Raw genomic sequence first — 14,095 nt, forward strand, 5'->3', positions numbered from 1 at the left:
TATAAAGGCCAGGAGCAATGTACCGATACACTTTTGCTGATTTTTCACTATTTGGCTTAGTGTACATACATATTTAAGATGTGTAGCCTTATTTTATTGATTCATATTATATTTAACAGGCTTGAAGCGCATTGTAAAAGCCTCCTGTACATAATGCTCCATGATGCATTAAAGTTGCATTTGAACCCCATTCGCAAACTAAATTACAACTGCCGTTCCCTCCATGTTCCAGTTGTTTAAGGCCACATTTCCTTTCTGCAAAGATGCAAACATGATGTAAATATGTGCTGTATAATCAATTTTAATTATAGAATGGTTGCGTAAAATGTATGCTGTGTCGTGCACATTCTTAATGCATGCGATACTGTAGAGTGTTTTCAGGTCAGCTTCAACATCTCCGAGTCACTTCTACTGCAGGGATTTGGATGTTTTGCAAAATGGCAAAGATTATGAAGGGAAGGGATAAAAATGATATAATAAAACATGTATATGCAATAAATAAATAACACGGTAATATTTTATGAAGAAATGTAAGTTGTACATTTTTATTTTACAAACATCTGTTTTGGGAACTTAAACTCAATGTTAAATGTAATGGTTCTACGGAAGCCCTGATATGCAATACAACAAATAAAATCTACTGACCCATATCACCAAAGAGAGAAAAAAAAAGACATCCATTAAGTTCCGACTTTGAAAATGTATCTCTTAACCAGTTAAGCCCCCGGTATGGGCCACCGGGAAAAGTCCCGAATCTCCCGATGGCCAATCCGAGCCTGCTCACATCCGCCGCCGCAAACACCTGCCGGCTGTAACAGTCCACTACCGCCCACGAGGACCCAGGTTCGATTCCGGCCTGAGGTCCAAATCATTTATTTAAAAAAAAAAAACAATAATAATAATCTCCCGTTCATCGTGTCCATTCACGACCCACCTATCACATCTCTGCGCCCCACACTTTGAGAAACGCTGGGTTAATCCAATGTGTCTGTGTCACTTTGAAATGATTACTGATAATCAGTGTTGTGCTAGTTACTGAAAACCAGTAACTAGTTACCATTACTAGTTACTTCATTTCAAAAGTAACTCAGTTATGCGTTACTGTGAAAAGTAACTTTTTAGTTACTTAAAAAAAGGGCTCCCATTATATTAATGCCCTTATAGCCTTCATTTCAGTACTGTTATTGCATTGGAGAATAATACAATCTGTTGATCAACTTGACATGCATTATATGCAATCTGGATTGCATCAATATTAGCTGGCTATCCATTTGTGTATATTCTTTCTCCAGGTAGTTGGAAACAGTTTTCCGTCCCATATGCCGTGTGCCGCCCGGACATGCTATCATGCTAACTAGCTCCCTGAAAGCGGGTTACTCCACTGTAGCAATAGCCTGCATGTGTTCTACAACATACCGTGCAATGGCTTTATCGACTTTTCCCTGGCTAGCAGTCCCTTAAAATCCAGCCGCTGTTGCTTAGGTGCAGGTGGAGGTGGAGTGGCGTCGGCTAAGTCTGGGTCTGTGCCGGGTTTTAGCTACTAGCTTCGTCCCAGCATGTTGTTTTTGCAGATGTTTTAAGAGATTTGAATGACTGGTTTGGGCAGTAGATAGGCTCTTTGACCCGCCAGGACACAACTTACATTTAACTAAAACGTTCTTTTCTTTGTGCTCGACAAAAGTAAAATAGTGAGAATATCTCCAGGTGGAGAAACTAGACTTGAGCTCCGCCGCCGCCATGATAGTCTTGTTAGTAAACAACACAAACACGCCCACAGCCCGTCTCCGCATGTGACACAGGAAGTATCTAAGTACATTTACTCAAGTACTGTACTTAAGTACAGTTCTCATCTCTGTTTGCCTGGCTGTTGACTATATAAAAAAACGCCGTAACGGAGTAACGCACCATGTAGTAACGGTAACTGAGTTACTGAATTTAAAAAGTAATGCGTTAGAGTACTAGTTACTGCCAAAAATAACGGCGTTACAGTAACGCTGTTAGAGTACTAGTTACTTTGTAACGCGTTAGTCCCAACACTGCTGATAATCCACCATTCCATTTTTATGTCAATTACAGAAGTTTCATATTGGCTGCTAGGATAGCTACTAGAGTGTATGACAGCTTCCGGTTCCGGGGCATTCTGGCTATGCATCACTCATTCACCAATGGGTAATGTTTAGATGGATTTTAGGAACTTCCCCTCGAATCTATTGGCTCCAACGGTTAAAAATAGGTGTCAATCATCAAAATCGACCGAGGGGGGCCAGAGTTATGGAAAATGCACCCAAATGACCCCAGCATTGTATGTTTTTTTCTAAATCTCTCTAAAAAGGTCAAATGTCACTTGTTTTGCATCAATCTTGATACAGGGTACTTATTATATGTTATAGTTTGGATTCCTAAAGCTTTTAATCTATTATCCCATCATTCAAGGGTGGTTTTCAATATAAGTAATTATTTTTTTTGGACGGACACTATAATTTACATTTTTTTACTATGTTCAATCTGAATTTACTTTAAAATAAAACAATTCTATATTGATTCTGACTCTTCTACATCCAACTCACAGGTTTATCATTGCTTTGAGAAGAAAGATTATTAATGTACCCCTTTTAGAAGTGAAGATATGGTCAATTGTTCTGGGAATGTCATTTTCGAGCCTGAGGCCTGAAAAACAGGCTCGGGGCTTTAGAGGTTGAATTGTCGTCTTACTTATATACCGTAAATGTCATATACTGCGGTTTGAAATTGTTTGAACATTTGATCTGTTGAATGGAGTTTTTTTAGATATTGTCTACTCCAAATGACTAATGTCATGCATTTCCTATGTAATACATGTATTAACTGCTTATGTTTGTGTATGCAGCTCCTTTGAAACACATGTATCCATACTGAATGACGGCCGTGGGTGAGTAGCACCAGTTCAATCCGCCCTGACACCCACTGCAGTCAGCATGCTGTTGTGTCCTTGGGCAAAACACTTCACTCTAAATTGCTCCTGTACATATTGTCCACAGTATTGAGTGTAAGCAAGTCGCTTTGGATAAAAGCATCTAATAAGTAACTTGTCATGTAATGTTCAGAGCTGGATCTTTGGATAACCTTATATAAGCTTGCATGTGGAGCCAAACGGTAACAACACTGCAGGCTATTCATAGGCCTAATTTGTAGAGCATCTTATTTTCTCCAGCTGTGGAAGAAATTGATGCCAGGAACATAACATTTAGAAGGAACAGAACTATGAATAATATACATGCACACAAACATAGCTATGAAACTGCAACCACAGAAAAACAAACCTGTCTCATATCCCAGAAAGACAAGGGTAGTGATATGTAAAGATGGCATTCACACGCATAACACATTCATGTTTGTTTTGCAAATGTCATGCATGCACAGAGTAAGAAAGAGGAGCGTACAAATCCAGCCCTAACTGCATGTGAAAGCGCAACATGCCCGTGTGCCTTTCTGCCCGCAGACCATACTCTGGACGTCAATGATGCAGAGGCAACAAGACAGCTTCTGCAAAACACAACACGCCACATCTCTAGCCTGAAACACAGTAGACTCATAACTGTGAATAAATATGCCTTGTGCTTCTCTTCCCTTCTCCTTTCTGTCATGGTGGACCTCTTTGCTGACATATTATGTAAGCGAAGTGTCCAGCTGAGAGAGAAAAGGTGTGAATGAAAGATATAGAAGTGGAACAACGAAAAACAAAGAGAAAAAAAGTGATTTGAGTAGATACAGATTTCAAACAAGTTACACTTTATAATAACTCTTGAAATAAGTAAGACATCAGGATGCTAGAAAAGGTGACAAATGTGTTGAAATTAGCCGAAAAATACCAACGTGTTATTGCTTGGGGAATTAATGTTGTGATTTCACACCACTATTCAAATGAATTAAAATCTGAATGGATCCCATGTGATTCTTCAAACAGTAGTTACTGGTTATTGTTGAAACAAGTACAGCTAAAGAAACCTTACCCTGACTCTAACCTGGTTATTAAGCTTACTTTTTTATAAATTACCTAATTATGAGATTTGCTAACCAAGTAAGAAAGTCTAATATTAGACTTTCTAACAGCTAACAGCTCCTGCTACTTTCTTCTCAAAACAACTTCAGTAAGAATTATTGGCATAAGATGGATGGTATACGAGGAGTTTTTGCAGTGGATAGATGTTATAAAGCTTTGATGGGGAAAAAGGACGAGGTGAGAGAAGCAGCCGAGGATAGCGCCAATACATAATTCATTGTGCAGTTTCTTCGGCCGTTTGACCCTGCGAGGCACTGAGTTCACCACTAGCCCCATGAATAGAGAACATTTGATTTCTCCCGGCTGAGGTTAGTAAACAGCTACACTCGGAAACTGAAAGTATGTTAATTTACTGCCTTCACGTCTCCCAGGGAAATAAAATATGCTCCAGTCAGTTTCCAGGTGGTACTGCTTGAAAACTCGGTCTAGCAAAGGTGATTTCTCAGATTAACTGAATTGTAAAGACAGAAAAATAAAAAAACACCTGTTTGTTATGATGCCTTCCTTTTCAAATGAACAAACTGACAGAGTAAATTACTGCAATCATGGCGTTTGTATGACACGCACAGCATGTATGCATGGATGTGGATAATGATAAAGTTAATTTTGCTGTAAAACATACATTTGGAAGTCTCATCAGCAGGCAGCTGTTTTTAGCAAAAAAGCTCTAACAAGCCATCAGATAGCAAATAGACACAGTTAGCAACAAGCCGGTAAACATCGTTGAGCAGTTAGCAGCTATAGAGACATTTCAGACATTTCCCTCAGGAGTTATTCAAGAAAACACAGAGTAGATATTGGACTTTTACCAAGTTGCCAGAAATATTGATCCATATACTGTAAATGCTGATGTTGCTTTTAACTGCTGGATTTGATATACTGTAAGGTGATAGTTGCCAACTAGTGACTATCATGACCAATGAAGCCCTGGAAGAGTCCACTGACTGATATCAGGTGCGTCATTTAGCATGGGTTTGGATTGGACACGTGATAACTAAGGCAATTTATTGATGATGCCAAAAAACGTCCCCATCCTTAGTGTTTTAAGGTGGTATTATTGCTGGTGCTGCTGTTCGAAAGACAACCAGACTGCTTTCCGTTTTCACTTCATATCCATGGCTAATTACCCAGTCGGTAGAAATAATGCCAACTGAATGTGGGTCCAGAACACTCTCAAGTCCCAGAACTCTTATTGAGTAAATCTTTGTCCGAGGTTTACTCTATTTTAGCCTTCTTTGCTTCCACCTTAAACACAGCTCTATTTCTTTTGGGGTTTCTACAGTGACTCCAGTTGTTCCAAAGTCCTCCATTTCTGCTAGCTAGCTGTAGCATCCAGTGAAAACCCAAGTGCTAGCCTCTTCCTGTTTTGGCTGCACAATGGTTGAAGCAATTCCTTTGTGCCATATATTTTAAGCATTCTAAGCATTCATTTTCTAGGGAGATCGTACCCGGTAGACAGAATTGCATTGTTAAAAAAAGGCTTTTAGTACAAACCAATGGTGTCATTCTGTTTCAGTCATAACATTCTGCAATCAACATCTACTTCATTATAAGTTAAAGCAACAAAGCAATGTTGGTGTGCAGGGAATCCTGACAAGGGCCTATATTTTTTAGTACTGGGTATTTCAATGTCTTTTATAAACCTTTTTGCACTCAGAGGTGTAGGCACCAAGGATCCTGTAGTGCTCTTGTGAGATACATGAAACCGGCTCAATGATTGCGCTGAAAGCATAATCAGCACAACACAATGGGAGGCTGTGGCTCAGTGGGTAGTGCGCTGAACTTCAAATAAAGTGGTAGCAAGTTCGAGTCCCACTGCAGTCAGCATGTCGGCAAGATACTTCACCCCAAATTGCTCCTGTGGGGATTGTCCACAGTGCTGAGTATGTAAGTCGCCTTGGATAAAAGCGTCTAACAAGTGAAGTGTAATGTAAGGTAATGTAATAAGCCACTCACGTTCTTCCATTGGGTGATCATAAGACTACACTGTAGACCAGGTGCAGTAGCCTTTACTTTGATGCTGATTTAGTTGGATTAATTTGTCATCTCTTTCCAATCTTCCAACTTCACTGATTAAACTGAGTGCACCCAGATAGTTTTCACAGATTGCATTAAAACTTCTGTATCAAGTTGTCAGTTCTTCCATAACCTCATTAACAAGTTGTGCAGACCTCAAATTACATTTCAAATGGCCATGAAAATATGGTGCCTCATCACTGTGACAGCAAATAACCAGGCTTACATTTTTTTCAGAAATAAAGTCGAAGTAAAACCATTCATTTGCATTTATTTGGACCGCATGGGGCTGGAACCATTAAACTAAATGTTATTTTATAGGCTTTTTTGTTAATGGGCTTCCCGCAGAGCAGAACCTGCTACCTTCAGAGGCAGGGCGCACAACAGCTGTCAGTGTCACGCTGCCTACAAATCCAGTTTCAACAGAGTGTTATGGAGATAAAAGTAATCTTAACAAAATATGCAGCCTACAGTACCTGAGGGAAGTCAAGCTTTGCACACACATTTAAATTCATGAAATCAATGCTGGCAGCACAATGGAGCTGCATGCGTTCATCCTGTTGTACTACGGAGAAATATCACACCACTTCTGCTAACACAAGTAAGATGATTCTGATATACTGACATTCCATATACAGATTTACATTGTTCTCTGTTTGAACCCAATCAAAGACAATTTATAACCCATAAGGAACTGATTATATCTTTTTAAATACCTGATCTGCTCTTCAGCCCTTAAGCAATCCAATGATTGCCAACCAAGGCTACTTGTACCCGGGGGATGTTCCTGCAATTGCATTTGTGTGAAGAAAGATTGAAGTAGCTCAATCAATTTGATCCAATAGAACGAAAGATGAATTTGTTATTGAAAATTATTTAACTTATCGAGTCTACTAAAACACTTGAACAACGCTTTTTGTGACGAAGAGTTCTCGAGAACTAGTAGGAACAGTACAGAGATAACAAAAATTGATAAATAATTGAAATAGTTAATAGTAATAAAAAATGTGATTTAATAGTTAGCCTAAAGAATGGATACATAGTTAAATTACGTAAACAAGGTGGATAAAATAATGTGCGAAAGGAATGGATGCAACTTGTCCAACTCCAAGTGGTAGTACTATGAGCAAAACTCAACAGATCTAAATGTTGACAGTTCAATTGAATAAAGAGGAATACCGTACCATCCGATAATAATTCAACTCCTACCTATTTGGAACATTAAAGTCTTTATGGCGATGATGAATGGGTATACATATAAGGTCATCTGACAGGTATGATGCAGGACGTCTGACATATAGAAAAGGATGGCGACCACTGATTTAAACCATGATAACTGAATGACAAGACTGTTTTAATTAATATGAACATCTATAGTTGGCTGGTTTTGCAATTAACATATCAATTAGTGCAACAGACCCACTATTAGGGGACTGAATGAGGATATGGAAATTAAATAATGATGTGTTCTTGTATAAGTCTGACCCCTAACAATATGAGAACATCTTTACCCAGAAGTTAAATGTCAAAACACTTAAGTGCAATAAAGTCAAAGTTTGAGACACTTACAGAGTTGGCATTCCTCGTATTAAAGAATAATAGCATGCCATAGAGAGTTAAATCATGATATTGAAGCTCTTGTTCTTTAGTGTTGTTCATACTAGCTGACATGCTGGGTTTTTTTTGTGGTATTTTTTTGTTGCTTTTTTCTCTGTTTTTGTGCTTTCTGCTGATCTTTCTCCCTGCAACCTATTTGATTCAGTCTAGCGTTCCTAACACCTCTCCGGACCTATCTTCCCTTGTGCACCATCGTATCAGCCGAGCTACAAAGACAGAATCCAACCAACAGGAGCACAATGGAACTTATCAATCCCCACTGTACAGCAAAGAGAATGAACATCAGGCCATTGTGTGCGTATCCTTACCATTCGTCCGAGTGATCCTCAGATATGGATTAAACCAAATACATGATCGGCATTCACAAAGGCAGCTCTTAGAGAAAATGGACTTGGTTTAATCCCCGTCTGCAAGACTGGCCCAAGGCAAGGTCAGAACGGATGGTTTGGGTCATGATGGATGAATTGTCATTAGCTCACATGAACAACACTACAACGTAGGAAGCAGGACTGGGACAAGTTTGTGAGCAGAAAATAAAGGATTGAGCGATGGACTTACATTAAGGGGTTACGGCAAAGGCTCCTTCGACAAAAAGCAATGAGATTTTTCTATTGGCCTTTGGAATATTGCAGAAAATAGAAATCTTTGGCCAACAGCAGGATGATCTTCACATATTACCAGCAATGTTATCATAAATGCAACAAGTGTGTAGAACACACTTGAAGTGTTAAAATGAAAACGTATTTATGGGTTCTAGGACTCTTTCCTGCGCCGCTCAATACTAATATGCCATAGCTGCTGTAGCTACATATTAGCAATTGAGATCCTTCTCCATTAAATCAACAGTCTCACTCCATGATAGTCCAATAGCGACGCTTGGTCAGGGTCCTTTGGCGTGCAGTTGTGACGGCGGCAGTTAAATGCAATGTGAGCATCCATTCCCATTGGATAACGGAACATTTTACACCCGGAAGTAAGTATTCTCCTTACTGTCGATTGATTTTACAGTGATATCTGCACTACTCATCAACTCAAAAACACCAGATTATCCAACATTGATTGGTTTAAATTGTGTACAATGCTTTTGTATTTTTCCACTTCGATTCGGAGAAACAAATATTTGTTCGGAGTTTAGGAAGGCAGAAGACACTACACTACCCAGAATCCTCAGCTATCGTTTGAGACTACACCATGTGCTTTGCTTGACAAACCCCGTGATTAGTCCTCAAGCTCTGTGATTGGCTGTTGGAGTGGCAGTGCGCAAAGTTTACGCCTAGCATCCAACAGCACTTTGAAATGGAATGAAACCCATCGACGGCACACTATCCAAAACAGGACTCCAACGTGTCCACCCCACCCCCCCCAGAACTACACATGCTGGCTATATGTGTGTTTTCGCAACATGTTCTATGGGACGTCTCTACTGGGAATTGTAGTTTTAAAAGACGTTTTCGTATTTCCCATAATTAGAAGTTGCCAGTATTAAACTGTATACATCCCTGGAGGTTTAGGGGATGGGAAACAAATTGGTGTCTATATACAAGCGATTGGAATATGATATATTAGATGAATAATTTGTAAATTGCAGCCAGATTAATGTTGTGGATGTTGTTTCAAAAGTTCAGGTGTTTAATATTCTTCTGGCCTGTGGGGTGAAACTTTCCCTGAGTCTGGTGGATTTAGTCCTGACGCTGCGGTACCGCCTGCCAGATGGCAGCAGACAGAACAGTTTGTGGCTGGGGTGATGGGGTCTTTTATAATCCTGAGGGCTTTCTTTAAGGTTAACCTGGTATTACTCCAGTACATTTATTTTAGTTACTTTACAGATTTGGATTAATGATGTGAAATATAAACAACCCTTAAATCAGACTTTAGTTACACCTGAGTAAAATTCAGTGAAGGTGATTGTCAAGTGCAAACAATCAGGCAAGATATTTGATAGTGGGTGCTTGAAAAGACAAAACTAATTATATAATGGCTATTTTGCACATCCCTTTCAAGATTTCAAGATTTTCAAAGGCTTATTGACATATCATATACACAACTACGGTGTAGTTATGCAATGATGAAAAACTTGGGTCGCAGGTTCCTCAACAAGACATTTATCAATATGTATGTACCTCCACCATTACACTGTCTAACAGACCTAGTTAGTTTGTCTGTTTTGCACAATCCTCCTAATAATATCTTTGTACATCCGGCACTAAATTGTTTTATTGTAGATATCATTTAAAGTATATTCTTGGTATTTTATATTCTATATTTCTATCATTGACCTTCTACTTTCCCCCTAATTTGTACGTACTCTTAATATTTAAATGTTTTCATCAAATATAACACATTCAACAAAACATGCAGCAGACCTTAGACAAAGCACGGCAAGTTTATGTATACAGCACCTTTCAACACAAGGCAATTGAAAGTGCTTTACAAAAATGAAAGACATTAAGAAAAAAGCATTTAAAAACAGTCATTAAAAAGCAACACAATCTACCTGCATTGCAATTACTCTAAACGTGTAATAACGTGCTTCAACCAGTAGGTGGTTTGGGTTAAAAAGCTGTCAACTTTAAAGTGTTAACACAATACAATATACTGCTGTTTCCGGTTTAGTTTACGACGGATATATTTTGTTATCCACAGACGACCACACATTGTTTTGATATTTGTAACACAAAAGCGATGGGAAAAACCCCTAGCAACACAAAACATGATCCAGCTGTCTAGTTAATAATCTGATAATAATATCAAACAAAATATTACTATTAACTTTATTGTGAAATTAAAACAGAACGGTAAAAGAATAGTTTCCGGTCTATTCTGAGGCCCAATCTTTGTAGATAAATAAAGAACTAACACAGATGTGTAATAGTTTATATTTTACTCTTTATCTTTCTCATACTGCCTGTGCTGCAGCACCTCTTTTCACCCTCTGTCTGAAACCAGAGCCCAGTCTGCTCTGATGGGTTAGCTGGCCGACTGTGTTGTGATTGGTCCACCACTTAGACATGTGTCAGAAATGGGCGCGAGCCAATTGAAGCGCGAGTGTTACATAGTGATGTCACAAGGTTACGGAAGTAAACAAAGGAGTCCAATGAAGGCGTTTTAGGCATGGGGAGAGTGTGTTGGACAGAAACTCCCTCTGCAGGGAACTTTGGGATTCAAGCCTTTGCAGACCATTTACATGCACACAAATCTGTATAACACACTACAGGAAAGGGAACACTCCAAAAATATTAAAAGGGCCTCTTCAACAACTTAACAATGTAACTTCAAAACTGTTTGATATTGGTGAATGATGTGGATTTTATGTTTGATTGCATTGCCATTGTGGTGTTTTTTGGCTAGTAGACAGACAAATAGGATCATCAATGGAAAGAGAGTCTTTGTAAAGTTCTCGGCTATTATTTGAGGCTCAGTGTGTTCTGAATATGAAAACAATCAATTCAATGATTGTTAATGATTGCAAAGCATTTGGATTTAAAGATTCCAAGCTCTACAATTGCGAACATATAACTCAAATATATTTCAAAGTTGACTTCTTGTACGGCTTTATACATTTCAAACATACAACTTTTATTTTTCCAATGATGAGTGGGCAGTCCTCCACCCCCCCTACAGCAAAAAGCATTTCCAAAGTAAAACAACAGCCAGCAGATCTTTTTTTGTTACATGTGTATGTCTGGATTACTTGATGCCAGAAGCTCTGAACTTGTTTTAGAAGTCATATCAACAAGAGTTTAACACGGAGTGCTACAATCCAAAGTTGGACTGAGAATGATGTCTGTAGTACATATGAGAATTCAAGATTCAAAATTCATGATAACTTTGGAAGTGTTTAAGAAGAGCTCAGAAGATAGCAAAAGCAAGGACGCTCAATGGTAGTTGAATTGCTTACCTGATTGGAGTATCGCATGCTGACGTTGCGCTGGTCTTGGCGGGGAACGTAGCGGTGGATTGGATCAATATCTTTAGGGCTGATCAGCTCATCCACTAGAATGTGTGAATACACCACCCAGTACACACACACACACACACACACACACACACACACACACACACACACACACACACACACACACACACACACACACACACACACACACACACACACACACACACACACACACGTCAAACTTCGTCCTTGGATTCATGTCAGTGAGGAATTAAGATATATTTACTCTCATTAGATAATACAATTCCAATTAATTGATTTTTAACCATTTTTAACACAATTTCAAACACTCATGACATGTGACCTCAGAGGCATTCCACTTTTGTATTATTGATGAGGCTAAAGACTGATATTGAATGAACAGAATGAATGTGTGGGTGAAAAGCATCCACACAGAGGCATACCCAGCAGCATGGCGATGTTGTACAGGGCCTGACCACACAGGAAGATCGTCCCATCACGACCGGAGTTGCTAGGGAAACGCTTCTGGCTCCCATGCTTGCTCTGTTCCGCCTCCACAAAGTCAGCCGGAACGTAGTAGTATTTTGGGATCACAGCATGACCTGGAAGAGAGAGTGAGGGGGGCGGTGAGCACTGTGTGTGTGTGTGTGTGTGTGTGTGTGTGTGTGTGTGTATATGTGCGTGTATTTGTGTGTGTGTGAGTCTGTGTGTGGTAGAAATCGTACTTTAATGAGACTGCAGTAGTGATGCACACAGTATAGCAACCAGTTCACAAGTAAGACAGTGTCTATGTGTAGTCTCCAGTGGTCAAAAGTAACTAAGTACATTCACTCAAGTACTTTCCTTAAGTACTGTACATTTGTTAATACAATATTTAAATCAACAAATGAATCATGATGTATTATTATGGATAAAGATCCTTGACAGTATAATATTTCATTAACGTTAGCTCCGCCTTTACCAGCTGCGAAATTAAAATGATGTTAACATAATAGATAACTAATTATAATTCTGTGATAAAGTATGTATCATTTAGAAAATTGCCATTATGCAGAAAAATTTACTTTGGTTGTTGGTACATTCAATATATTTGATGCTCGTACTTTAACGTAAGTCCAATTTTTAATGCATACTTTTACTTTAATAAATGACTATTTCTACACTGTTTTCACTACTTTTACTTATGTAAAATGTCTTATTATTTCTTCCACCTCTGGTTATTTCTAATCCTTTTTTTTACATAAAGGGAACATCCTTATGTTTTAATAGTTATATATAATAATATTGATGCAGCTGATTTTAGAAAAATACAAATATTATCTCTCAAATGTTTAATAAAACTCAAGTGTGCTATTAAAAGCAAAGCGGGTATTTCTTTTTTACCTACCTTATATTTAAAAAATAAAAAATACACAAGGAAAGGAACAGTAGATATTCTGAACTGAAAGTGCATTTTCACAGCTCGACCATAGCAGGGATGTAATGGGCCCAAGCTGCTGAACAACTGCAGTGGAACTAGTGTGGTGGAAGTATTGTAGTTCCTGATTGCTAAGAGGCCGAAATGTAAATTCAGTATAGATTTAAAGTTACATGTATTCAAGTCAGTAGGAGCAGCATGGTAGTTTGAGATCCCAGGTTGTATAGGAAGAAGCTTTCGCCTACATTGGAGGGACACAGGTTAACATTCTGGATAACACAACTGAAAGTGTTTATGGGTGGAAGGCTGGTGAGGTGTTACTTCTAGGGTTCGGTATATTAGCACTATCTTTTTCTACCTTTTGTCCAGAAAATAATGCTTTAAATTGTTGCTATTGCAGAATACACGCTAAATGCCTTGTAATTCAGCTAGTTTACAAAGAACTAAAAAAGAAAAATGCTAACCTCAGTAAAACATTATTTAAGGGGACCAAATTCTCAAAGCCCTTAACTATTTATCTGGCACTTACAAAATACAAATTGGCTGATGGGAATCTTTAACCCTTACCCTAACTTGTAGCAATCATGGTAAAACAGACTGTCGGTGCCCTGTTCACGCTGCTAGCATAGCAACAAAAATACAAGAACTATGCTAGCTTTAGAAAAAAATTCTTCAGTGGATCCAGTGCCACAGACTCTTAAGCCATTTAATTGGTGCTTACCATAAAATACAAAGCGGCTGATGGAAATGTCTAAACCCAAAACTTGGAAGAGTGTAGAATATACACTGCGTCATTACGCTGCTAGCATTGCAATGAATTAAAAAAACTGTGCAAGCCTCAGGGAAAAGAGAATATTTAGTGTATCCATAGACTCTTAAGCCATTTCTTAACACTTTACACAAAATGTTAGAATTTTGGGAATGGAAATGTCATTTGTTTGGCAGGCATTTTTTTCATAGACTAAAGTATTGGAGCCATTAAAAGTCAGGGTTGATGGTGGTTGAATGTTAGTCATACACAAGTCGGCTAGACATTTTAACTCACTACAAAGAGAAATACTTTACTCATCTATCCATGAGTCTATGTATC

At 38.6% G+C, this 14,095-nt stretch overlaps 1 protein-coding gene across 3 annotated transcripts in view; it reads right to left on the bottom strand.

Annotated features, from left to right (window-relative positions):
- Positions 1-14,095, bottom strand: part of phkb (phosphorylase kinase, beta) — a 200,326-nt gene that overhangs the window by 108,008 nt on the left and 78,223 nt on the right. For all 3 annotated transcript variants that reach the window (XM_034105177.1, XM_034105160.1, XM_034105169.1), the window contains 2 exons: positions 12,032-12,190; positions 11,571-11,665 (listed from right to left, as the gene is read on the bottom strand). In XM_034105177.1, the coding sequence (XP_033961068.1) occupies positions 11,571-11,665; positions 12,032-12,190 (254 nt within the window). The remainder of the gene's footprint in view (positions 1-11,570; positions 11,666-12,031; positions 12,191-14,095) is intronic.

Source organism: Pseudochaenichthys georgianus, chromosome 3, assembly GCF_902827115.2.
Source record: "Pseudochaenichthys georgianus chromosome 3, fPseGeo1.2, whole genome shotgun sequence".
NCBI classification, from domain to species: domain Eukaryota; kingdom Metazoa; phylum Chordata; class Actinopteri; order Perciformes; family Channichthyidae; genus Pseudochaenichthys; species Pseudochaenichthys georgianus.